Raw genomic sequence first — 26,322 nt, forward strand, 5'->3', positions numbered from 1 at the left:
AGAAATTAGTATAATGATAATATTATTATCAAGTGACACATTTACAGTTTTATTATTTAATGTAACCATAATGCCCAGCCAGGTATTTAATTGAATTCGTATTTTAGTTATTTTAGTCTTATCAAATTCCTTTTTTTTTATTTCTTTTTTTATTTCAGTTATTCATCAACCTGACTGACCTGATCTACCTTGATCTGAGTGACAACTGTCTTGGTACTACATTTACTAACTAAGATATTTTTTTAAATTACAGTGTATTAAGAAATAATATATGTTATTTACTGGTCAGGAGGCCCGGATAGGGAGAAATTGTGCCAGAGGTCTTGAATATGCAGACCAAAGCTATTAAAGGCCAAAATTCATTTTCAAGATTGATGGTGCAGTTTTTCCTTCCTTTTTTCTTTCATCCATCTTTCCATAATTCCTTACATCTGTAGCTCTGTCTGTCTATCAGTCTTTTCATTCAATCATCCATCCATCCATCCATCCATCCATCTATCCATCACATCAATCCATCCATCCCATTCATGCATCCTTCCCATCCATTCATTACATTCATTCATCATATCCATCCATCCATTCAACCATCCTTCCACTCATTACATTCATTTATTACATCCATTCATCACATCCATCCATTCAACCATCCATCCTTACGAGATACAACCATCCATCACATCCATCTATCACATCCATCCATCTTATTCATCGCATCCATCTATCCATCTATCCCATCCACACATTTATTCATAATTCTTTTCTCCTAAATCTCTTTCCTCCTTTTTTTAATTAATTCACTCATTCAATTTTTCCTATGTACCACTGCAGCTGTAAACTCTAGAACACAACTTGTCTAGAGTCTTCTTTGAATCCTTGATGTTATTTTTCAGAAACCATTCCTCCACAACTAAGAAGACTGGTGAATCTACAGACATTGGTGAGTACAGAATGCAGTGAATACATTATTCTGTATTAAATTATGAATGACTAACCATATTTATACCGTATTTATACCATATATATATATATATATATGATATTTTGTATAAGCAATGCCCTTGAATAAACGGCACCCCCAAATTAATGTTACAAGCATATGAAACCCAAAAAGTCAATATGGTGTATACCTGTCATATAAATTGATGGGATTTACCACTAAACCTTTACCACTCCAAGAAGGACAAAAGAACCTAACATTAACAGGTTCTGTTGTCCATCTTGAAGTAAAGGTTTTACAACCTAGTACTTGATTAGGCAGCTGATAGATTAACCATCAATAGCTGTCTTCTATTAAAAACTCTGTTCCTATGAAATGTGTTTTTGTCACTCGGTAAAAGATCTATATGTTAAGTGTATGCTACATCAAGTGTATGAGCAGATTAAAAAATCTGCCTCAGTTGGGTTCTCTGCTCCTGTCATGTCTTCCATGTATTTATTGAATGTTTTGCTTTTTTTAGATCTTGAACAATAACCCATTGCTACATGCCCAATTCAGGTAATAAATAATGTTTGACCTACTGTAGAACATTAAATGATCAAACAATAGTAAATACAAAGAAGAATCAGAAAAACACAATTTTACTTGTCTTTGTGCTTAATGTTCATAATATTTTTATTATTTTTATTAAATTGATATGTAATATATACAGTATGAGTGGCAATGTTGCAATGTACAACACAGACACGAATACTGTAGATTACTTATCAAACATCTAGGTTAGTTCCTTTGTGTTTCACTAAAATTTTCAAAATTAAAGTGAATCTGCCCAAGAAAATCCAACTTAAAGTTTATGCAAATGAACAGCATTCTGTATCTGATTTACAGAACTCTTCACAGTCGTGATTTCTGTTGTGTTTTCCTCATGAATTATTAATGAGTTTGATAATGATAGATATCCATATTCACATATTAATTAATTATTTTTTATGTGTTGTTCTCCTTAGGCAACTACCATCCCTCACTCAGCTTCGTACACTGAATCTCAGAAATACACAGGTAAGTTAATGACTGCTTCTTCTTGAAAATGGGGAATCATGGGTAGCGTATGTTATATTACACTCACTTCTCACCTGTGGGGTCTCAGGTTTGATCCCTGGACTGAGCATCATGGGAGTAAAGGGCATCCGATAGTTTGGCCTACGCATAGTTTCACCTAATGAAATGCGTAGGCAAAGCTATCGTAATTCAGAGTAGAGTAGGTCTCAGGGCTGTAACCAGGGGGAGCACAGGGTGCATGTGCATCCCCCCCCCCCCCCCCCCCATAAAAGCTTAAGGTCTGCTCATTTATCTCCTTTTGCTTTAAAATTGCATGTACGAATGTTTTCTGACTAAATGAAGACCACTTTCCATCTGCATATTGTAGCTGCTATAATTTTTTTTTTCTGCAAATCATTGACTGGTGCACCTCCCCTGCAAGATCCCTGGTTACACCCCTGGGTCTCTTCTGAGTTTTTCTGAGGGTTTTCTATTTCCTCCCTCAACAAAACCTAACAAGATATAACTAGCTAAAAACTAGTGGGAGCTGCGTCGGTGTTTCTAATGAAACAGTAATGATGAAAAGGTAAATTATACACCGTGAAAAGATGAAAAAACTTACTGACGTTTCGGACGCTAGTCCTTCGTCGTAGTAAAAGAGCTCTTTTACTCCAACGAAGGACTAGCGTCCGAAACGTCAGTAAGTTTTTTCATCTTTTCACGGTGTATAATTTACCTTTTCATCAAAACCTAACAAGCCTAATTCCAATTTGATTTGTGAGTTAGCCATACTCTAGTTTTACCAGATTTTCCTCTTACCATTGATCCCACATCCTGATGATGGAAGCAATAATTCTGAAAGCTTGATTTTTTTTAGAATTTTTTTTTTTTTTTTTTGATGGAGAAACTTCAAGATTTATCATATATTGAATGTTCATTTTGCAGCGAACTATTACTAACATGCCAAACAAGCTTGAAGCATTAGTAAATCTAACAGGTATGTGTATATCTCTATTATTTCATATCTTATAAGCTCTGATTGATTAGGGACTTTGCTAGTGAAAGAAGGAGCTACCACAAAGGATGCTAACTCCACAAAGCAGTATAAGAAAACAGCATTTGAAAACTACAGATATTTTTCCATGCTCCATTCAGTAATATACCACTTAAGAAGCCTAGCTAAGAACTAGTTTGAGCTGCGTCAGTGTTTCTAATGAAACAGTAATGATAAAAAGGTACATTTTACACCGTGAAAAGATGAAAAAACTTACTGACATTTTGGACGCTAGTCCTTCATCGGAGTATAAGAGCTTAAGAAGCCATCAAGAAATTAGTTGGGTGCTGCTCCTCACACTTCTTTTATGTCTTTGTCGCTTCTTACAATCATGGTGTATCACTGAACAGCCTTTAGCATCAAAAAATCTTAGACTTTATTTCTTATGGAAATTATTTTTTAAATTTTAGATCTTGATTTGTCTTACAATGATTTGCCAAGAGGTAAGTGAATACAACTTGGTGTTGCACAGTTTGTGAATTTTAATCAGAAGGAAATACAGAGAATTCTGATTTAAGGGTTGGCCAAGGCAGTACAAAATAATGAATCTTAGGCACAACAACTTTGTTTCGACAAAGACAATGTTCTTAAGAACAATTCCTTTACTAACAGGGCTGGGGTGGATTGACTTTGACTCTCCACTAAGTTCACGCATTTCCTCAGTGTCAATACAAGATTGTTACAGTGCTAATCAAATGCTCTCGGTTTTTCTTTCCTACATTCTTTTTTTTTTATCTTTCTATATTTTTTTCACGAAAATTGGTCCGTTTGAAACTGAACCAACTGTACCAGTGGCTACGGCCCTGTGGCATGACAAACGAACATGCAACAATTGATTGTTGACAGCCGTTATCCACTAATCAAACTTAAGTTTCTACATGTAAGATAACTATAGTATCACCCAGAACCTACAAGTTGTGCTTTCCATATCCCCAAATGCTTTCAAGAGCTAAAAAATAGCAAGTAAACTTGTCAGCCGTTACTAATCATGTACTTACATATTTTTTTATGAAATGATTTAGTTCCTGAGCCAGTGTACATGATTTCAAGTCTCAAGAGATTGAACCTGAGCAACAACTGCATCACAGAACTTTCTTCCCTCATTGGTGAGTGCATTCATGTACAATGTTGGTGCATGATGTCCACTGTAGTGCAGTTACTTCACATGCTTTTTTGAAAAATATTATGTATTTAAATTGTTGACTTGATTTGCTTAGATTCATGGAGTCAGCTTGAAACCTTAAACTTGTCAAGGAACCAACTGACAGCCCTTCCAGTAAGTTAACAGTATTATTAATTTTTATATGCATTATTTTATTCATTCATTCACTCACTCACTCACTCACTCATCCATTCATTCATTCATTCATTCATTCATTCATTCATTCATTCATCCATTTACTCATTCTCTTTCATTGGTTCATTGTTTCATTCATTTTTTTTACTCAATTTAAATAGGATAAGATCAATATTTGATAACATTAATTTGTCAATTTTTCACATATTGTTACAGTATTAAATGATTATAACATATTTTCTCTATTATTTAAGCCCCGTGGGGGCTATTTTCAGTACTCCTCAAATGGAGACTTAGTAGAATGGGGTTGGAGCTTATCAGAGGCTGAGCTATTGTAGGGCTTATTGAATTTTTGGCATCTCAGAAACAGGGCTCACTAGAAGGGGGTTATTAGAGGCTGGGGGCTTAATAGAAGAAGTACGGTACATGTATGTACATGTAGTACTTCAGTTTGACGTCACTTTGATGTACCTCTGTTAATCTTTTACAGTCTTCACTTTGCAAGTTAGTCAAGTTAAAAAGACTGTTTCTAAATGGTAAGTATTACAGTATATCCAGTGGCAGTGAAGCACTAGTTTTCATCTTCATCAAGGTAGCTCCTTATCAATGGGAACTACAACTGAGCACAGATTACTTCTCTCTCCACCAATTCCCAGTTTCCAAGTAGACCGTGTCTCATTCTCTTGAAATAAGATTCTTTGTTTGAGTCATATCCATATTCATGTGTCCCCATGTGCTACCGTTAAACAAAGAAAAGGTGCTATATGGAATGACATTTAGCTGGAAAGGGAAAATTATTATTCCCAAGCTAAAAAAATGTCTATTAACACCAAAAATACGCTGACTTGAGTTCTAGAAGATGAAATAAGATTGTATTGTAGGATCACGTACAGGGCATTGCATTACTCATCTTCTAATTTGCACATTCAAACAACATGTATATCCACACTGTCCTCTATTAAATAGTGAGAATGGATTGCATTTGACCTTTAAACTTTGCAGTGCAAAATTGACGACATACAATCAGAGTGAGCAATTTCTCTTCTGATCCCTTCAGCATGCTTGGCCATGACATCACCACTGTTATGGCAGTCACTGTTCTTTTGTTAGTTTTTAAAGACACAATATGATAAGATTTTCATGGTTGTACCATCCGCAGGGAATAAGATCAACTTTGAAGGTTTACCAACTGGAATCGGAAAGCTGTACAACTTGGTATGTTTAAGGGTCAAGTAAAGAAGTGAGGGGAAAATGGAAAAAAATGATTTTGTGTATACACCAAATCTAAATATATTGCATTTTAATGCCATTAACTACCACTACCAGAATCCCTTGCACACTTTCTTTTGTTCGGTTGATTAGCACCAATTGTTTTTTATTCTTCGTTTTCAATAGACGTCATAGCCGCCATGTTGGAAGAATTTGACAAAAGATTTTTCAATGAATTCTTTTGTTATATCTTCCAACATGGCGGACATCCCTTTTGTTATTGTGCTCTCTTGGGATTGATTGCAAACCAAGAATTCTCATATGGAAATACAAAATTAATTTCAGTAAGAAAGAAAATTCGAGAAGCATTTTGGTAGTAGTAGTAAAATGATGCCATTATGCAAACGGCCTATTTAAAAAAGTATTGTTTGTGGACTGAATAGCCTCATGTTCACATGAAAACACATAAGCGTTTTCACATACATGAAAGGCTTGTCAGTCCAGAACAATAGTTTACTCAAATTGGTCGGAGCGTTTGTTATGCAGTGAATAAGAATATTTTAAGAACTTTGCTTTATACAGTCACGTCACTTTTTTAATTAGGAGTTCTTCATGGCTGCATACAACCAACTAGAGTGTATACCAGAAGGACTTTGCAGGTAAAACAAATGCTGATTACGGATGATCATCATGTCGGTCATTGTACATGCATGTTGTGAATGATCTTCAGTCCAGCTGTTCATTGGTCAATTCACCTTTTCAGCGCTAGCTTGGATTGTGTTACGGTCACCAAAAAGTTCGGAGCAACATCGTTCTCAGATTCCCATTTAGATTCATTGATTTTAAAGAGAAAATTTAGGTAGATTTCTTTAGTTATCTCTGTTAACAGCAGTAAGAAGAGCTTCAATCAAGTTAGAAAAATGAATTTTTACTTGTATTTAGAGAACTAAGTAAACAAACCAAGTAAATAGTTCATTTAGAGTCAGTACATTTGTACGGAAATCCGAGAACAATGTCCGAACTTCTTGGTGACCGTAACACAATTCAAAACAATTTATACCACATGACGGCTTGCGCCGAAGAGGTGAATTGGACAGTTTATTTATGGAACATTTCATCGATAGTTGATAGTTGGTTGTTTAGTTGACCAGTTGTCTGACCAGTTGTGTCAGCTCTCACCAATGTGATCCGGGTTCGAGTCCTGGACGTCGTACAGTATGTGAGCAGAGTTGTTTGTTGGTTCTCAATTGTTTTTATCCCAAAAGGTGCATCAAGCTTAAGAAGCTTATTCTTCATTCCAATCGTCTCTTTACTCTGCCAGAAGGCATTCACTTCCTCACCAACTTAGAGGTTTGTATTTGTCTCAAGTTAATGTAATTTCATGTATTTTTGACTAAATGGGTGTTTCCTCCATGTGTTAAGTCTAACATAACCCCTCCCCCCCCCCCCCCCCCGTGATCAAATCACCACAGCCACATAATCTAGCTTCAGTACAAACTGTACCATATAAGACATCATTGATGAACTAAAGATGTTTGCGCCCAACCTAGACCAAAATGCACCATGTTCACTATCTTAGGAGAGGCCTTTGTAAGGGTCAAGAAAATCTTTTAACATTACATTTCATTTCCAAAGGAGAACATTTTGATTGTTTTTTTTCTACGACATGACTGCCATGAATACAGTACCACTCAAAGTAGTATATGTCAATAGATACACCTATTTCAATAAACGTTGTCATCGCTAAAGGCGATAGGCGATATGTCATTCCGACATGGAAATGGTTTCGTTGAATACAAAGAACATTGAATCAGTCTCAACACTAAGGTCCGTGTTCTTGACGAGAATAAGAAGCTTAAATGCAAGTCATTCCAGCTATTCTTGGATCTTGGAATGACCTTTCTCCTAATGCTTTTCGCCTATCGCCTTTGGGGATGACAACGTTTTTGAAATAGGTGTATACGACTAATGCCATGTTGTTTTCTTTAGAATCTTGACGTTCGTTACAACCCTGAGCTAGAGATGCCTCCCAAACCTGTGGCAGATGATGATGGTGCTGATTCAGCATTTTACAACATCGACTTCTCACTTCAGACCCAACTGAGGATTGCAACTGGTGCTCCACCCCCACCCCCTCCTGGTTAGTGCAGGACACTTAATGGACCACCTCGACGATACGGCGGCCGTCTTGAATCGTAAGGCATTGTGGGTCGCCCAGGAAGGGGGGGGGACAAAACAAAGATGCTGAAAGGACGACCACACGATCTTTGAAAAATTTCCTCAGTCGTGGAACTGTTCATCTTTTTAAATTTATCTCTTGTCAAATTGTCTTGTTGTGAATCGACGTCATTATTGTAACAAAGCTTTGTCTATTTGCCCCCTGGATGCCCCACAATGCCTTGTGATTCAAGATGGCCGCTGCATCATCGAAGTAGTCTATAGAATAACAATTCAAAGGCAAGTTTGGAGTTTAGCATTCGATGCATACCGCTGTTTTTGAAGACCACAGACTCATTTACACAGGCCTAGCTTCATTTATTACTCAGATATTCACAGACACCATTAAAAGTATGTGGGAATTTCAAAACAGGAATTGTTCAACGTACACATTTCCTACATTACAGTGGACTTTTGCGAAGCTGCGAGGCTAAGACTGTGCAGATGAGTCTTTAGTCATAAAATACAGTGGTATTTAACGAATGAGAAAAGGGACTGACTATTTGCATACAGGCTTAAGATCATGCGCAGACGTTTTTCACTCGTGCTTTTTCATTCAGGAGCAAGAACTGTTTAACAATGTGAATCTGAAATTGCTACAGATTTGCTTTAATAAGGTGTGATTTTTTTATCTTTTTTTCTACAGCCCACAAAGATGCATACGCACGTAAGGTACGACCATCTTTCTAATCATGATATGTTGAAAAGCTTGTAGGTTTGAAGGTATTAAGTTACAAGCAAAATTATATTTTCTTTCTGCCACTTTCTTTTTGGAAGAAAAAGCGGCAAAACGGATAATAATCGAGCATTTTGCCATTTTGCTTGTACGAATTTCAAAATTTTGTTTTTTGTTGTTTTTTTTCGAATTTCGAGCTCTGCAGGTTAAAAAACGATAATGAAAACTGTGACTTTTATCTTTAACATCTTCATCGTAAAACCACTTAATGTTGAGGGAGGTGCAATCCTTTTTTTCTGGGTTTCACTTGACGTCTTCATCTGAATTTCGTTAATGTGGAATCCATCTCTATTTTAGTTGCGCATGCGTGGAAGAAGATATCAAAGCCAATCTGATAAGTCTGAAAGTCTCAAGGTAAGCTAGTCACTTGCATGCTATCGAGTGATGTGATTGAAGTGATGTAAAAAGACAATTTAACACCGCCGGTACGATTAGCTGCCATTTAGAGTAATCCAGTACCGCTCGGAAGCTGGATTTTCATTGCTCCCTAAGTACAGTACCGCTTTTGTAAGGTTAGGTTTAGTGCTATTGTTTGGAAAACCAATCTATTGTTTTTTAATCCAATCATGCAACTCTTTCCGAGCGGTACGGGCTCGCTCGCCATTTACAGTCGTAAGCAAGTCATACTGCCATTTCACAGCATGTTGCACGCGACGGCTGTGAGGAGGAATCGTATCTTGTGAATTAAATCGGCCTTATTAAGGCATGGTAGATGGGAAGTGGCTGCTTGGTCCAGAAAAGAACACTCAAAAAGTCCTAACAATGATTTATTTAGTAATTGAGAAAAGGGATGAAGAGTTTAAAACAGATGTCTTAATTACATTTTGTACTGTGCTATTCAAAAAAAATTCTTAGAGTTCATACGAAAATATCGTAGCTATGTCTTATTCCATTCATCGTTCATTTTATCGCTTTTTATAATGTTAGTGTCATAGATTACTTCCGCATATTTGAATGAATTTGAACTGTCATAAACAACATGTTGTTTTTAATTTTTTCACCCACAAAAATCATCTTCATTGGTTTTTCGCATTCAGAGACATGAATCATCCAGGAAAACGTCTAAGGTCAGTTGCGCAAATCGCACTCCACCAAAACGTTCAATCCTACGTACCTGATGCTCGATGCTTGCGGGATTTTCGTTCTTGTACGTGTGTTCCCATACTTATTCACATAGAGAGCTCCGATATCTATAACTCACCATTCGCATTTCCATTGAATTTGTTAAGAATAATATTATATCTTAGAAAGATTTTCGTTCTTGTACGTGTGTTCCCATACTTATCCACATAAAAAGCTCCGATATCTAGAACTAACCATTCGCATTTCAATTGAATTTGTTCAAAATGATCTTATATCTTGTGGAAATTCTTCGCTCCTACGTGTCGTACGCATTCCAATCAGCCGTTAACCAAGAGCCTATTACATTCTAACTTGTACGTCAACGGTATGTTCGTTTGTAATGGGCAGTTATCGTAACATCAGTTCGCTCGTGTTGGTTTTGAGCTTAAGTATGTAATATAGTCTCCAGTTGTATCCAAACGGAGATTTAACAAATGGCAATAAGCAGATAAATCTCTATTTCCATAATAATTGCATAGAAATGAGCATGTTGTGTTAAACAGAATGAAAATTAACCTTAATCATCGATGCTACTTGGTTTTTCATAACGTCACGTCATGTTCAAAGTCTTTGTCTTAACGTCTTGTATGTTTTTAATAACGTCACGTCACGTTTGCTTTTTTAAAATTGACGTCTTTACCTTGGGTATAATGTTTTCCTATTTCATTTCGTTTTCCCGTGTCATTCTCTTGAGAATAAGATTCTTTGTCTGAGTTGTATATCCATATTCATGTGTCTTCTCATGCGCAACCGTCAAACAAAGAAATGAAACTCTAGAGAACAACACGTGGTCTGAAATGGTAAAGTATTACGCCTAAGGAAAGGAGGTTTATTCTGAATCGAATCAAGGCTCGTGCAAGATTTTTAATGATGAATTTATGTCATGTTTGACTTCAGGGTATGGTAGAAGACGCAGAAGAAAAGAAAGCAACCGGAAGGAATAGAAAGCTAAGTAAAAAGGTAAGATAGCCTCAAGTGCTTACCATTTCTAAAAAATCTTAGAAAAAATATTCAGCTTTGGCCGCTGTATCATAAAATGGCACAATGACAACAGCGCTAAGCCCAATGATCTAATTAGAATTTAGAAGGCGATTTTTAAGAAGGAAGGACAAACAGGAGTAGTTGGAGGAAAACCCTTGAAAGGCAGTCTTGATTCATCTCCACTTTCTGTATTTTATTATTCCTCTTCGCATTCATAGTCATTCACACTAGTTTTTAGCTGGTTATCTCTTCATTCATAGTCAGGGGTGTTTAGTCAAATATCGTAAACTTTTCTCGTTTGTTAATGGGGGAATTTTGGCGGGAATTTTCGCGCCAAAACGCGTGTGCACGCCCTCCAGCTCTGGTACTATTTGCAGTTGGAATTCACTCTTCAATTTATTAATACTTTTCTTCATAGGTTTGCTTTTTTCCTTTCCTTTTCTCCTTTTCTTTTCTTTTTTTTTCTTTTTTTCTTTTTCTTTTTTTTTTTTTTTTTTTTTTTTTTTTTTTTTTTTTTTTTTTTTTTCACACCTTGAGTCTTATGTATAAGATTTATTGGATTTATTCAATTTATTTAATTGTCTTTTCAGCAAGAAAATGCTGAGGGTACAGAGGAGAAGTCTCTGAAGTAAGTCGATATTCTTGGTTTGTTGGAGTATGGGAATACACCTCTTTGCCTCGGGCGTAATGTTTTCTCATTTCAGACCACGTGTCATTCTCTAGAGTATCATTTCTTTGTTCAACGGTCGCGCTTTAAAAGATCTTATTCTCAAGGGAATGATACGTAGTCTGTAATGGGAAAACATATTGCCTTTTAGTACCTACCACGATTATTACAGATTGTACCAACCTCTTGCTAACAACCTTTACTTGCCACATTGAACGGAACACGCAAGAAGCTATTTTATTTGTTTTAGATATAGAAAGAAAAAATATACAATGAATTACACCTAATGAAATAGATAGATAGAACGACGATTATAGAATACAATAGACCTTCTGATTAAATTACTTCAACTCAGTGCTATGTAGGTGTTCCCGATGCTCCATGGATATGAGCCGTACTCACGCGGTGGCCATGTTTATTCTCATAAATATAAAAACCTGTGTTTAACCCGCATAATCTCGTCCTGAAGTACTTGAATGCGAGGCTATGTTGGGAAAATCTATTATTCTAGTCAACATGGCTGCCGCATGAGCAAAGTCTAATTTTTTCTAGAGGTACAGTTTTGAGCCAATCAAAGCACGCACACCTATTTTAACGGACAGTCATGATAATGTAATCATCTTTGTCTCAAAAGGGGACGCAAGTGGAACGAAGGATTAGTAAAACCAAACCTTGACTATCATGACTTCTTTGATGATCACACCGGTCAGGAGCCTGGTAAGGAGTTTGTTAACTATCACACAGTTAGCCCAATCCTTTTATTTTTTGCTACAATGCTTATATACCTGGATTGAAATATTTTAGAGATATGAAATTTTTTCTATATGAGCTTTCAAGCTATGCTAATCATGCGTTTATAGAACTGCTTTTCGCTTTCTTTTGGTGATCTTTCTTTGTATCCGTAAGACGTATCACCGTTGACGAAACTAGACGTCATATAACCCTACCTCCCTTACAGGACATATTTCCTAACAAATCCCTCTAAAAAATACTTAATTTGATATTTAGTGTCACTTCTCGCATATTTTACATCCTGAGCAGCTTGAAAACTTTGTCCTCTTGCTAATTTGAAGTCCGCCTTTAAGAAGGTAGGGTCGTGTCACCTCTTTAGAAACATTTTAAGTCATTTTTGGTGCATTTTTTATATTTCTTACAGGACTAACTGTATGGCAGATAGAAAATTTCGTTCCTACACATGTCGATGAAGGTAATAAATCAGCATGGTAAATGGAGCAATCTGATTGGTTATCCTGAGCGGCCGAAATCCGCAAGTCTGAACAAGCCATCCAATAGAACTCTTAACTTGGGCGTAATGTTTATCCCTTTTTTAGATCGTGTCATTAATTCCCTAGAGTATCATTTCTTTGTTTAACGGTTGTACATGAGAAGACACATGAATATGGATACAACTCAAACAAAGAATGTTATTCTCAAGAGAATGACACGTGGTCTGAAAATGGGAAAACATTACGCCCAAGGTATAGAGGTCATTTTAAGGTTCAACACTCTTGACAAAGACAATTGGAACGTGTCATTGAGATTGAATGAGAAAATGATCTTATTACATCTAAAAACTTTATTTTTTTCTTTGCTGACAGCATTTTATGGAAAGTTTTATGAAGCGGATTGTTATATTGTTTTGAAGGTAACGTCGTAAATTCAAATATTTACATTCAATTGTTATCTTTTTTCATTTGTTTTTCTCCTTTTTCACACGCACTACCACTACATTCTATATTTACAACACGCAGCACTTAACTCACATGTTATTCTCTATGAGGAAAACCAGAGGGCCTGGAGAAAAACCCTCGTGGCAAGGGAGAGAACAACACAGCAAACAAACTCAATTCAAATGTGAATTTTTATGGAGGGAGGAAAACCAGAGGACCTGGAGAAAAAACCTCGTGGCAAGGGAGAGAACAACACAGCAAACAAACACAATTCACATTCATCCTAGGCGTAAACTACTAAGTTCCGAGGCTCAGTACTAGACTTCATTTAATCTAATACTGTTTTTTCCCCAGACTGATTATGACGACACAGATCAGTTGTACTGGCAAATCTACTACTGGATTGGTAAAGATTCCTCGGTAAGTCAAACAAGTAGACATGAATTTTGTCGGTTAAAAACTCCTTTAAGCTTCTTATTTTTACTTTATTTGTTCATATTAGCTGGATAAGAAGGCCTGTTCAGCTATTCATTCAGTCAACTTGAGGAACTTCCTCGGAGCTGAAACACGCTCAATCGTAAGTATAAAAGTTGCTGTCATCATAGTTGGTTAATAGAGAGGTTAAGATTTTCGTTTACGGCAAACGTGAAACGTCAGTTGACCATTAAAAAGTTCTTTAAAATTAGTGTAAAGGAATCGCAAAGATCTCCAAGTAGAGCGACCACAGTAAATCCGTGAAACTTTAGTAATACTAAATAGCACAATGTCATGCAAATTCCATTGTTTTCTATTGTTTAACTAGCACTATTTTGTACTATTTAGTAATTAGTGTTTCACGGATTTACTGTGGTCACTCTAGTAGATAAACAAAAGAATACTTGTCTTTGTCGAGAAGATTTGCAAAAGGCAAAGTGAAATGTAGGGAAACGATGAAAACGTGGTAACGTTTGCCGTTTGCGGGAAGGAAAAACGAGAATCTTAATCTGCCTAATATAACCCTCTTTTATCCCTCCTCCTCCTCCAGTCCTGAACATGCTAAACAGCTATTAGGGAAAGTGTAAGTGTTGTATTTTAAGAAATAAATAGGGAAGTAATAGTAGTTAAGTGTCACTGATGTTTATAATCGAGAAGAATATGACACTAGAGGAGATCGTTTGCGCTTGCGTGGCTTTCAGTGTGTTGTCTAAGGACTTAGAAGAGTTTGTATAGGAAATTGCACGATCTCGAGTACAATTCGGAATTTATAGGTACGAGGGATGCTTTGAAAGTTTTCAAAATTGGACGAGCCTTTAGGCGAGAGCTTTCAGAACATCAAGAGTGTTTATAAATTCCAAATTGTACGAGAAGATTGTGCGATTTTTTGTTTATAATACACTCAACAAAATTGAGCAACTTAATTGGGACTCTACAGAGTACAATTTGGAATTTAATTGTACTCCTCTTTTCCACTCAGAAAGACAAGATTTTGCTATTGGTGTGTGTAGAATTTGTCATGAAAACAGTTATCGTGGTGTGACAGTTATGTGTCACACACGTTGAGGAGGATACTCTGATGTGTTGTAATAAAACTTTTATACCATTCTTGTGTCGTGACATTTTTTCCAGCGAGAAGAACAAGGAGATGAATCAGATGAATTTCTTGAGCTCTTCGATAACGATATTTCTTATATTGAAGGTAAGCACGCCATTTCCTTGAGTAAGCTTGTTCTTTAAGTCATAATGAATGTATCGGGTTCAAATGATAATAAGATGACACGCATGTATCTTATTTATTCATGTTTTTGCTTTGTAGGTGGAACAGCAAGTGGATTTTATAGTGTCGAGGATCCTGTAAGTATGACTTTTCTTGTTTTTCTTGATTTTCCTTTCTTTCCCTTTTTTGTCATTCTTTGTTTTTCTTTTGTTTTTTATTTCTATGTATTTATTTTTGTTGTTGTTTGTTTTGTTTTTTTTGTTTTTTTGTTTTTCCTTTATTATTTTCCTTCCTTACTTCCTTGCTTCCTTGCTTCCTTGCTTCCTTCCTTCCTTCCTTACTTCCTTCCTTCCTCCCTCCCTCCCTTCCTCCCTCCCTCCCTTCCTTCCTTGCTTCCTTGCTTCCTTCCTTCCTCCCTTCCTTCCTCCCTTCCTCCCTTCCTTCCTTCCTTCCTTCCTTCCTTCCTTCCTTCCTCCCTTCCTTCCTTCCTTCCTTCCTTCCTTCCTTCCATCCTACCTACCTACCTACCTAGCTGCCTACCTATCTACTCTAACGCTAAAATATATAAACGTTCATTTTACAGTACAGTGTTATATATTGTTATTCATTGATCTTTTTGCCACAGACCTATGTAACAAGGCTTTTCCGAGTATTGCCAGGATCACGAGTTTTACTCGAACCAGTAAGCAGCATCTTACAACACGAGGGGGAAACGTTTGCGCATGCGCCTCAGACCACTGGCAATTCTAGGACATCTTGTATTATAGCCAGTTGTCTGGGACGCATGCTCAGTCGAATACCGCTGTGTTCCTTGATTACAGACTCATTTAATCAAGATTTCACAAACGCCAACAGTAAAATATAGAATGCATGACAAACACTTTGAAATTCCAAGGACCTTCACTCGAATGCATGAATATTGTACAAAAAATAGAACCTACCCTCGAACAACAAGGAACTGACAACTTGAGCATTACATCCATAACACAAAGACGTTGGCTAATTCACATTCAGCACAGTCAATCGGATCATGAGGGCAGTTTTGGCCCTATAGTGGCCTCCTTAAAGTAGGGCTATTTTGGCACTACCGGTAGGGGCCATTTTTTTAAGCTCTGATTTTGGGACTGTTTTAGCCCCTTCTATGGGTTTTTTCCCTGATTTGGCCTAGTTGAGGAGGCCAAAACAGTACTGATAGACCCATACCAAAATGGCTTCTGTGGGGCCAAAATGGCATTGTTCTATTTTGGCCCTAGCCTGGGCTAAAATAGCACTAATTTGAAAAAGCCAAAATGGCGCTCTGGGGCCAAATTGGTCCTCTCAAATTTACTGTGAGTATAAGAGCATGCGCAGACGTTTTTCTTTTGTCTTTCTTACTTTTTTTGGTATAAAAGCTTACCAATGTTTTCCTATGCATCTCTGCTTCAGGTTTCGCCCGTGGCAAACTCATTAGACCCCAATTTCACCTTCGTTCTTGATGCAGGTCTTAAGATATTCATCTGGTCAGGTCCAAAAGTAAGTGTCAATCAAAACCTACGATACTAGTCATTTGTTGTGGTGAAAGAAGAGAGATTTGTTATTTTCTTCTGAATGTAAACGGTTGTGATAAACTTTTTTTTTCAGGCAAAAGCCACGACCAAGACTAAAGCAAGGTATTGAACGCATGTCCGGCAATGCAAACAGGCATGCAGACAAACAGACTGAGAGAGACAAACACGGACACACTGCAGGAAGACAGACAGAAGATACAGTACAGACAGAAGATACAGTACAGACAGAAGACACAGTACAGACAGACAGTAACAGTACAGAGACAGCCAGACAGACGGATACATTCGTTCAAGTAAAGCAGACAGACTAGAGACAGTGACTGACAGGAAGACAGACAGACAGATACGATACAGACAGACAGTAAAAGTGAAGAAACAGACATACAGTACAGTACAGTAAAGACAGTTACAGATAGACAGAGACAGAGTGACTAACAGGCGTACACTCAGGCAGCATTTTATTTTTCTATCAACACCAAAAAATGGCTACTTAAATCGTATTTGATTTTATCTTTTCGTGTAAAGTCTTCATTTTAATATGAACACTTTATGAGTACCTCTAATTACATGGTGCATTTTTCAGATTATTTTCAGAGAAAACCAATAAAAACGAACGCAAAAACAAGGCTGAGATTATCATGTGTCAAACGGTTAGTGATAATGTGATGATGATAATTATTATTATCTATTCGCTGTTAGTATTGATGATGATGATGATGATTGTGATAAGGGTGATGGTGATGGCGATGATGGTGATGATGGCGATGATGGTGATGATGGTGATGATGGTGATGATGGTGATGATAATGATGATGGTGATGATGATGGTGATGGCGATGATGGTGATGATGATGATGATGATGATTTTCAATCTTTATTTTAAACTAATTAAAAAAATTCCCGTCTTCATTTGTTTCAGGCTGATGAACCCAAAGAGTTCTGGGAATTACTGGGTGGACACCCATCAGAAGGACGCATAACGGTGTGTTACCTCAGAAGCTTAAAGATATTGACTGGGGCCCATGTAGTTCCCCTAATTTCCCTTATCATAAACTTTAAGTTGGATTTTCTTGGGCAGATTCACTTTTTTCTTGAAAATTTTAGTGAAACACAAAGGAACTAACCTACACGTTTGTTAAGCAATATACAATATTCGTGTCCGTGTTGTATACGATATATCAACTCGAGGCGTACCACTCATACTGTATATATTACTTACTGTACAAAGATATAAGCGGCCGATTTATATTCCTTAAATATAAACTTGATTTTTATTCTCCATGTTTGGTAGGTCAAGCAAGAGTACAAAGAGCCGCCTCCCTCGCCAATCCTGTATAAGATGGCCCTTGGTCTTGGTTATCTAGAACTACCACAAGGTACAGGCTAAATCTTCTCTAGAACCGTACAAAACAAACCCTCAACAGCAGGGCATTGCTTACTATCAATCACGTGACTTTTTGGAGTTGACTGGGGGGCAAACAAGCGGTTGACTGGGGTCAAAACATATCAAAATAAGTCCTCAAACTATTGTATCTGACTATTTTCACGACATCAAACCAGAAAACAAGAGATCAAAACAACCTCCAGGATTCTGCAAGCCAACAAAAAAGAGCTATTACCGGAAGTGACGTCTATTGATAGCAACCTATTTGTAGAGCACATGCAGCAAAACCATGAAATAAAAACAAAAGTTGATACTGACTAAATGATGGGTTGCAAGCATTCCCAAGAGAGTCAAAAGACAAAAACATGGCGGCCATTGTGGTACCGTTATCAACGGTGGCTAATGAGAAATCTTTTGTTGAATGGTACCAACATGGCCGTGATGACGTAACGTGCAATCGAAGAATAGTACTATTTAGTGAGTAATAGTTGCTATCTCTCAACCAAAACATTCATCACCAAAAAAAACAAATAGTCTCTTGTGTATTTGTCTTTTTATTATCTCAAATATTTTATATTAATGTATGTTATATATCATAGTTTTGATCTCCTTTTTACAGTTGATATTCCTGGGGGAAAACTAGTACAGAAGCTTATGGACACCAAGAATGTATATATCATGGATTGCTTCACTGAAATATTCGTATGGTATGTAGATAGAGATTACTTCATGGAAAGTGCACACATACTGTTTTTATTCACGAGTTGTGAAGTATCATAAAACAAAACTAGAAAGTCTAGAATTTTTTTGTTTTACGATTACGATTCTCACGCCAGTATAAATGAATCTTTATAGAAAGAACGGCTGGTGCGCACGGCTATTGCGTAACCTTTCACCAATTTGTTCAATCTCGTATCCAGAGCCTGCATTTCTCCTGGCCTGCAGCGAAGAACGAGGGCTCTGGCATAATCCATTTTTTGAGACCAGGATTTCTTGGACTTCCGGTTCAAGAGCGCATGCGTTCAAAGACTTGCCAAAATTTAAAAATATTCTTGATCTTTACTTTGAATTTTTCTTCGATTTTTGCTTTGATTTAATTTTTAATTTGATTATTTTGATCGGTTATATATCTCTTTTTCGAAAATTGCGCATGCGCCAAAAAATAGATTATGCCAGAGCCCTCGTTCTTCGCTGCAGGCCAGAAGAAACGCAGGCTCTGGGTACGAGATTGCAATTTGTTCTATTTCTCCTTTTTTTCAACCAACATGGCTGCCGCGTAAGAGTCTTTCTTGCCAAGATACAACGTGGTCTAGCGCGCAAAATGCACCATATCTTTCTAACTTTTTTAATGGATTAATATTAATTAGGATTGGACGCAAATCAGCCCGTCTTGTTAGAGCTGCAGCCATGAAGCTTGCTTTGGAGATCAACTCAATGATAGACAGACCATCATTCGCCATGGTCACCAGGACCTTACAAGGGTAGGTCTTAAGTAATCACGGCTAAAGATGAAGGTTGACAAACTGACAACGTCCGACGTACAACAGTCATTTCACCGGTTACATACACCTAATCGAAAAATGGCGACCAATAAGCCTTTTCATAGTTTAAGAATCGATTCCACTGCGCATGCGATTTTATCCCGAATTTCTCACCTTCTTTTGTCTAAACCTTCTTTTGTTCTTAATTAAACAAAAGAAGGTTATAAATTGGGGATAAAATCGCATGCGCAGTGGAATCGTTTCTTAAACTATGAAAAGGCTTATTTGAACAACTATTGTTCTGCACTGACTAGCGACTGACTATCCTCTCATACATGTGAAAACGCTTTTGTGTTTCCACGTGAACACGAGGCTAGTCAGTCACTGGTTGGTGTAGAACTATAGTTATTCAAATTAGAACATGCGCAATAGGTAAATTACGAGCCTTGTATGAAACGACTGAAGAAGAGGGCCAATGGGCCTTTCACAACTTCAAGTCGCGTAAAAAATGAGTCAGCTCAACTAGAAACCGTGGACAGCTGTTTCGGCCTGTATTGGACCTAGTTATTCAAATTGTTTGGCATATTTCGATTAGGTGCATTGACTAGTCGCATGTTGATCAGTCCCATTGAGCAGCTCTTAATTTTAACTGTAGCAATGATTTTTTCCTATATAATCGCACACTTGACTGCAACAAGTTGATTCAGTTCATGAAGCTATTTATTTTATATAAAGGCTTGGCACCATTCCGTGCCTGCGCCCATAATACAGCTTGGGCTGTCTGTGGTTAGATGGCAGAACAATAAAATCCCTTTGCTCTTGGGAATTGAATTCTTACTTATGTAAAACGACTGTATCGTTCCTACCGTCCAACATGGATGCCGTCACGTGATGGTGCAAAACCTCTTTATACTTTTTACACTATTCATATCTCCAAAACTTAATGACGCTTCCTTATTGACATTGCCCCCCCCCCCCCCCCCCCCATGCTTGCGCACTAATCAGAAAACTATCTAATATTAATAACAGTGCTGAGTCGCAACTCTTCAAGTCCAAGTTCATTGGCTGGGATGATGTTCTAGCGATAGACTACACACGATCAGCCGAGACTGTATCCAATCTGGCCAAGAAACTTGGAACAACGGTAGGGGTGTAATTTCAATAGAGAAATTTAGTTTCAAGACGCGAACGTCAAAAGACGACGGCGCGACCGCATATTTTCGTGCGCGCGCCGTCCTCAACGTAGTTGGCGTCCTGGGCCCGGTTGTACGAAACCTGGATAGCGCTATCCGACGGGTAAATCTTATCCAGTGGATCAATTTATTGGAAAACAGCAGCGACGTATCTACTGGATAAGGATTTATCCGCCGCCGGATAGCGCTATATTCACCCTTTGTACAAACGGGCCCTGGTCAGGACGTAAAAATGCTGCAAATGGCGTCCTGTTGAGGACGTCAACCACGTTGAGGACGGCGCGCGCACGAAAAAATGCGCTCGCGCCGTCGTATTTTGACGTTTGCTTCTTGATGCTAAATCGCTCTAATATCAAAAATACGCGTGCGTGCGCACCCGATATTACTCAGAGTGGTTTAGTTGTTTACCCCTCGCCTCTCACCACTGTTGTACGGGTTCGAGCCCTGGCTCAGACTGGATATGTGAGTTAAGTTTTGTATGTATTAATTATAGAATGTGGCAATAGTGCGTGTTGGGGGTACCTCACGGAACAACCCCTTACGGGGATTGGGTTGTAAAATATAAGTTTTAAGTTTAAAGTAGTTATATATAACTCGGCCTGACTTGTTTCTTATGCGAATCTCTACAGAATATCACTAATAAGCAAGCACAGGAAAAGCTCAAGAAGACTGCAAAGGTAAGATTTTAAGATTTCAATAGCTGAGTGGATGCGAGTAGAGTTGCTTGTTGGTTCTCTCCTGCGTTTGAGTATTCATTCTCCATGTTCTTTCCTTCCAAAAAAAAAATCAACTTGCTTGGTGAAGGTTTCGTTGCATCTTTCATGTTGCTAACGAAGCTTGAAATGTATTATATTATGTAAATAATATAAAAGAAAGAAAAGCATGAGAAAATGTATCAGAATAACGTACTGGCGTGCTGGTGGTATTCACATTATTCCCATAGTTAAATTCGGGCTTGGTATGCAACATGTTTATTTATTTATTAGCTTTTCCCATGAGGGAAGGAAGACCAAAACAGCTTTTTGCCAATTACAGTAGGCCCTGTAGAGTTTAGCACGGGCACCGAAGGTGGTCGTCATCAGCGTCTTTAGTGGGTCTTTTACGTCCGCCTTATACAGGGTTATATAGTGAAGAGAGACGAGGCCTACAGTTTTAAGTCCTTGTCCGAGAAGACTTGAAGGTCTAACCATTTGTAGGCGTAATTACAAAGGCAGCACCTTCTCAGTTTTTTTAAGACCCTGTTTGTTGGTTCGGCCAAGGCTTGAATCACGACCTTCCGCACAACAGACCGACGCTCTTACCAACTGAACTAAACAAACGGAGCTACTCGTATGACGGTTAATGTAACACAACCTTCGCCAACCTATTTTCATAGCTGTATACGGAGTTTGGTAAAAGTAAGCATAATTTGCTCTGTTTATATTTCAGGTCGATCTGTCAGCGCTGTTTACTACTCGTCAACAACCTATTCCAGATGAAGAACAGGTAATCTACGACATCTTTGGAAAATATAACAACAGGCCTCTAAAGCTTGGGTCTAGAATTTCACCATTTCGAATCAGGTGTCGCTCCTCTGGCTGAATTTCACACTTTCCTGAAATTTAACGTCCAGTTTCAAGGGGATTTGGGAAAAGTTAGCTTAACAAACAAGTATTTGAAAAGTCCTTGATTACATTCTTTTCAAATTCTAGAAACACTTAGTAACGGAATGGAACGAGGATCTGGATGGCATGGAATGCTTCGTCCTTGAAGGGAAAAAGTTTGTACGACTACCAGAAGAGGAGATAGGTAAGAAAGTCAAACAGTATCTACTGAGTAAGGAAAAGGGAATTCGTTTGCTTTGGGAATTGATGCCAGAGCCCTCTTGATTACTACAATGTTATGTGAGAATGAAGGGGAACAACTGGTGTTCCACACGGATCAGTTCTCGGCCCATTACATTTTTATTCTCTTAAATGAATTCAAAAACTGTCAAATCAAGCTAACTAGATATCCACTCATGTTTTTACGTAATGCACCAAAACTGTTGTACCACAAGGATCGGTTTTCGGCCCTCTTCACCTTTCGTTCTGACGGTTTTTATTGCTTTTTTTGTAGGTCATTTTTATAGCGGAGATTGTTACGTTTTTCTTTGTCGATACTGGGTGCCTGTTGAAGCCCCTGAAGATAATGAAGATGACGAAACCGATGATGAACCGGTCGAACAGGAAGAAGACTTCCAGTGTGTCGTGTATTTCTGGCAGGTGAGACTCAGCAAGGGTTAGGACTTGCAAAAGTACCCAGCTGACTAAAAAAAAATGTTAGCCAATCAGAATCGAGAAAATTTGCATAACTGAGGTGCCACTTTTCCTAACTTTTACTCAACAAGCAGTGAAATAACCTTGAAGAACCTTGATATAATCCATATTGTCGTTTTAACACTAGGGACGCGATGCCAATCAGATGGGCTGGTTAACGTTCACATTCAGGTAAACCAATTAGTACAAATATTTTTCTTGATCCATTGAATAGAATAGTACCCTTCACAGTTCCCTGCGCCATCTTGAAAGGTAGGCGTGCCTTTGCATCGAAGTTAGACGAACGGTGACCTTGCAATAAAAGAGACGTGAATAATTGTCCAAGGTGTTAAAAAGGTCTCTATCATTGCACGCTCACCGTTCGTCTCGTTTCGATGCAAAGGCACGGCTACCTTTCAAGATGGCGCAGGGAACTGTAAAAGGGAATATTCTTTCATTTTTTAGTCTCTTGGAAAGGGCTGTTCTATCCGTATAATTATAAAATCAGTTTCTTTTCTCATCTCTGATTTTACTTCTTTTTGATCAAGATTTTTTCTCTTAGCCTGCAGAAAAAATTCGAGTCCTTATTTGGAGAGAAGCTAGAAGTTGTCAAGACACAGCAGGTAAGTTGACTTTTGTTTTGAGAAAATAAAAATCTCGCAGAAAGACCGTGCCGTGGCGTGACCGTGACGTGACGTGAGCGTGTCGTGACCGAGACCGTTACATCGCCGTGGCAGAACATCCTTATTGGATCAGCGGTAGCCAGGCGGGCTGTATTGTTTCTTCGGATCCTTCTTTCCATTCCGTGCCGTGACCGCGTGCTTGACGACGCAGTGTAAAAACATCTGATTGGATAAGAATTTGCCATCATCCTACACGTTAAACACGTCAGTAGGCCTGGGCTACCTGTGGTGATATCTATGTATGCAAGACATAATAACTTAAGTTCTCTATCTGTTTTATTCCAGCAACAAGAAAATCCCAAATTCATGGCTCATTTCAAGGGCAAGTTCATAATCCACTCTGTAAGTAGAACATAGACGTTATGTTGGCCTGACTTAAATCAGCCCAGACGATGATAAATTTACTGTTTCAGAATCCGCTTAATAGACCTTTTCGACCACGTGTTATTTGTTTGAGTTGTATCAATATCTATGTGTCTTCCCATGCATAACTGTTGAACAAAGAAATGATACTGTAGGGAATGACACGTGGTCTGAAGTGGGAATACATTACTCCCAAGCCGAAAAAGTTTATAGAACGTAATGTTTTCCCATTTCGGACCACGTGTCATTGTCCCGAGAATATAATTCTTTGTTTGAGTTGTAACCATATTCATGTTTCTTCTAATGCGCAACCGTTAAACGAATAAATGATACTCTACGTAATGACACGTGGTCTGAAATGGGAAAACATTACGCCCAAGCCAAAACGGCCTATGGGACGTAATATCCCATTTCAGGCGTGTCATTCCCTTGAGTATCATTTCTTTGTTTATCGGTTGCGCATTAGAAGACACATGAATATGGATACAACTTAGAAAAAGAATCTTATTTTTAAAAGAATGACACATGGTCTGCAATGTGGAAATATTACTTGAAAGTTCGTTGACCCATCCCTATGTTTCCAGGGCAAAAGAAAGCAAGTCCTACCGCCAGACCAGAAACCAAAACCAGAATTATACCACATTCGATCAAATGGAGGCATTCTCGCCAAACGGGTTATACAGGTATGTAAACTCGTGTCCGAAAATAGACCCGTTTGGAAATTCCAAATAACCGCTGTGTTCCTTGATTACAGACTCATTTACACAAGGTTAGCCTCGTATCAGTGTCTAAATATTCACAAATACCAACGGTAAAGTAAACAATGTACGACTTGAACAATACAAACATTTTGGAATTCCACTGACCTTCACTGGAACACATGAATATTCTACACAAAGTTGAGGCTAACCCTGAGCAACAGAGAACTCGAATCTGGAGTATTGAATTCAATCAAGCACTCTCACCTTTTTGTCGTTTGTGCCATACATCCTCACTTAGGGCATCATAGAGATTATTGCTTAAAATGCCCATGCGCAAACGTAGGGGCGCCTCTCTTGAGCATGCGCAGTTGATAACTGTAACGTAGACATTTAATGAGGATCGTGTAGCTGTAGTGCACTCTTCTCTCACCTCTGGAGTCTGTGGGGTCTATACAACTCTTGCAGCACGTCGGCATGCAGCTCAATTTGGAGGACATAACAATAGGTTTCCAATTCACAGGAGATTAAAATCCTTTTGTTTTGTCCTCCAAATTGAGCTGCTTTGACATCACGTTCAAGGGGGGCTATTCCTGGGCTCGGCATCACATGTGAGGAGAGTTTGATAGGTGTCTCAAGGCCATAGTTGCTTCTCAAGAAACTATTTGATTTTGTAAACAATACTAAACAAAAGCGCAACTAATACTCTTGCTTTTTTGGTCAGATTGAAGCTAATGGGTCGCTATTGAACTCCGAGTTCTGGTAAGTCAGTCTAGTATCAGAGGAGGAATTTAACACCGATCGTGCGAACCTGCAACGTTACTGGCAAATGTTTAATGTAAACTAGGCCGCTTTTAGGTAATGATTTTCTATTTTAGACCACGTGTTATTCCCTAGAGTATCATTTCTTTGTTTAATGGTTGCACATGCGAAAACTCAAACAAAGAATCTTAGTCTCAAGAGAATAACATGTGTCTGAAACGGGAAAACATTACACCCAAGTCGAAAGGTCTATTCACTTTTGCATAAGATCTTATCTTCGCTGAGCATCAACAATCTTATTATCAGGAGAATGACACGTGGACTGAAATTAGAGAGCATTAGAGGTCTATTGCCTTGTGTATAGGCTCACAAAATGTATAATGATAATGTGTACCTTATTAAGATCTTATCTTCTTTTTACAGTTACATCCTAAAAGTTCCCTTTGAGAATTACGCCGAGGATGGCATCATATATGTCTGGATAGGCTCGTAAGTATACCTTAAAACAGGAACCCTTACCCCAGATAGGTAGTCCCCAGGATGCTATAGCGTACCTACTTCACTACAGACTTATTTGTACATGGATAACTCCCACTCCCCCTTCTTAAAATAAGTGTTCCCTTAGATTGATTTGGTTTTTATTTTTTAATATTTATAATAATTTCTTTATATAGTAAGGTCAACGAAGCCGATGCTGAACATGCTAAAGAACTTGGAAAAGAAATCTGGGATGTAAGTATAGTCGTGAGGAAGAGAGAGAGGGAAAGGAAAAGTAGGGGACGAGGATGGAAAGAGAAAAATAGAACTGTCAACACCAGCAATGTATACGTTTTTTAAGGAATGCTGATTTTTTGTTTGTTTGTTTGTTTTGTTTTGTTTGTTTTGTTGTTGTTGCTTTTTGTTTTTTTGTTGTTTTTTTTGTTGTTGTTGTTTTTTTTGTTTGTTTTTTGTTTTTTGTTGTTTTTTTTGTTTTGTTTCTGTTTTTTTTTTTTGTTGGTTTGTTGTTGTTTTTTTTTTTTTGTTCGTTCGTTTGTTTTTTCTTTTCCTTTTCCCCATATGATGGATTCATTTGATTCATTAACAGAGTGGCTACACAATTCAAACCATCCACGAAGACGAAGAACCAGAGAACTTCTTCTGGGTTGCGCTTGGTGGCAAAAAAGAACATGACAGGGTAAATACATTACTGCCATCAGGAACCCATCACCCGAAGCATACAACTTACGTGTCTTCTTTAGGCTGCATTCATAATGTATGGCAGAGGGGGGGACAGGTGAAATTAAGGGGGGATCGGGAAAATTTTGGTTGGTAAAA

At 38.0% G+C, this 26,322-nt stretch overlaps 1 protein-coding gene across 2 annotated transcripts in view; it reads left to right on the forward strand.

The window, feature by feature from the left end:
- Positions 1-26,322, forward strand: part of LOC116308690 (protein flightless-1 homolog) — a 32,797-nt gene that overhangs the window by 2,940 nt on the left and 3,535 nt on the right. The window contains exons 8-53 of one of the 2 annotated variants that reach the window (XM_089038808.1): positions 159-213; positions 891-937; positions 1,458-1,495; positions 1,945-1,996; positions 2,921-2,972; positions 3,440-3,472; positions 4,052-4,135; positions 4,247-4,305; positions 4,817-4,862; positions 5,486-5,541; positions 6,139-6,194; positions 6,801-6,885; positions 7,525-7,675; positions 8,399-8,424; positions 8,786-8,842; positions 9,526-9,555; positions 10,508-10,570; positions 11,182-11,219; positions 11,893-11,975; positions 12,415-12,465; positions 12,857-12,903; positions 13,283-13,348; positions 13,431-13,505; positions 14,534-14,603; positions 14,721-14,758; positions 15,247-15,303; positions 16,047-16,133; positions 16,242-16,270; positions 16,752-16,818; positions 17,088-17,150; positions 17,460-17,544; positions 18,172-18,259; positions 18,920-19,033; positions 20,063-20,177; positions 20,856-20,903; positions 21,655-21,711; positions 21,918-22,014; positions 22,324-22,469; positions 22,651-22,694; positions 23,065-23,125; positions 23,471-23,527; positions 24,133-24,231; positions 24,971-25,008; positions 25,432-25,497; positions 25,683-25,740; positions 26,093-26,182. In XM_089038808.1, coding sequence (XP_088894934.1) covers positions 159-213; positions 891-937; positions 1,458-1,495; positions 1,945-1,996; positions 2,921-2,972; positions 3,440-3,472; positions 4,052-4,135; positions 4,247-4,305; positions 4,817-4,862; positions 5,486-5,541; positions 6,139-6,194; positions 6,801-6,885; positions 7,525-7,675; positions 8,399-8,424; positions 8,786-8,842; positions 9,526-9,555; positions 10,508-10,570; positions 11,182-11,219; positions 11,893-11,975; positions 12,415-12,465; positions 12,857-12,903; positions 13,283-13,348; positions 13,431-13,505; positions 14,534-14,603; positions 14,721-14,758; positions 15,247-15,303; positions 16,047-16,133; positions 16,242-16,270; positions 16,752-16,818; positions 17,088-17,150; positions 17,460-17,544; positions 18,172-18,259; positions 18,920-19,033; positions 20,063-20,177; positions 20,856-20,903; positions 21,655-21,711; positions 21,918-22,014; positions 22,324-22,469; positions 22,651-22,694; positions 23,065-23,125; positions 23,471-23,527; positions 24,133-24,231; positions 24,971-25,008; positions 25,432-25,497; positions 25,683-25,740; positions 26,093-26,182 — 3,024 coding nt within the window. The remainder of the gene's footprint in view (positions 1-158; positions 214-890; positions 938-1,457; positions 1,496-1,944; positions 1,997-2,920; positions 2,973-3,439; positions 3,473-4,051; positions 4,136-4,246; positions 4,306-4,816; positions 4,863-5,485; positions 5,542-6,138; positions 6,195-6,800; positions 6,886-7,524; positions 7,676-8,398; positions 8,425-8,785; positions 8,843-9,525; positions 9,556-10,507; positions 10,571-11,181; positions 11,220-11,892; positions 11,976-12,414; positions 12,466-12,856; positions 12,904-13,282; positions 13,349-13,430; positions 13,506-14,533; positions 14,604-14,720; positions 14,759-15,246; positions 15,304-16,046; positions 16,134-16,241; positions 16,271-16,751; positions 16,819-17,087; positions 17,151-17,459; positions 17,545-18,171; positions 18,260-18,919; positions 19,034-20,062; positions 20,178-20,855; positions 20,904-21,654; positions 21,712-21,917; positions 22,015-22,323; positions 22,470-22,650; positions 22,695-23,064; positions 23,126-23,470; positions 23,528-24,132; positions 24,232-24,970; positions 25,009-25,431; positions 25,498-25,682; positions 25,741-26,092; positions 26,183-26,322) is intronic. The other variant, XM_089038812.1, reaches the window with a different exon arrangement.

The sequence above is a fragment of the Actinia tenebrosa genome, unplaced genomic scaffold, assembly GCF_029948245.1.
Source record: "Actinia tenebrosa isolate PJP-AT-01 unplaced genomic scaffold, QUT_ActTen_1.0 PGA_scaffold0__85_contigs__length_37466705, whole genome shotgun sequence".
Classification (NCBI taxonomy): Eukaryota; Metazoa; Cnidaria; class Anthozoa; order Actiniaria; family Actiniidae; genus Actinia; species Actinia tenebrosa.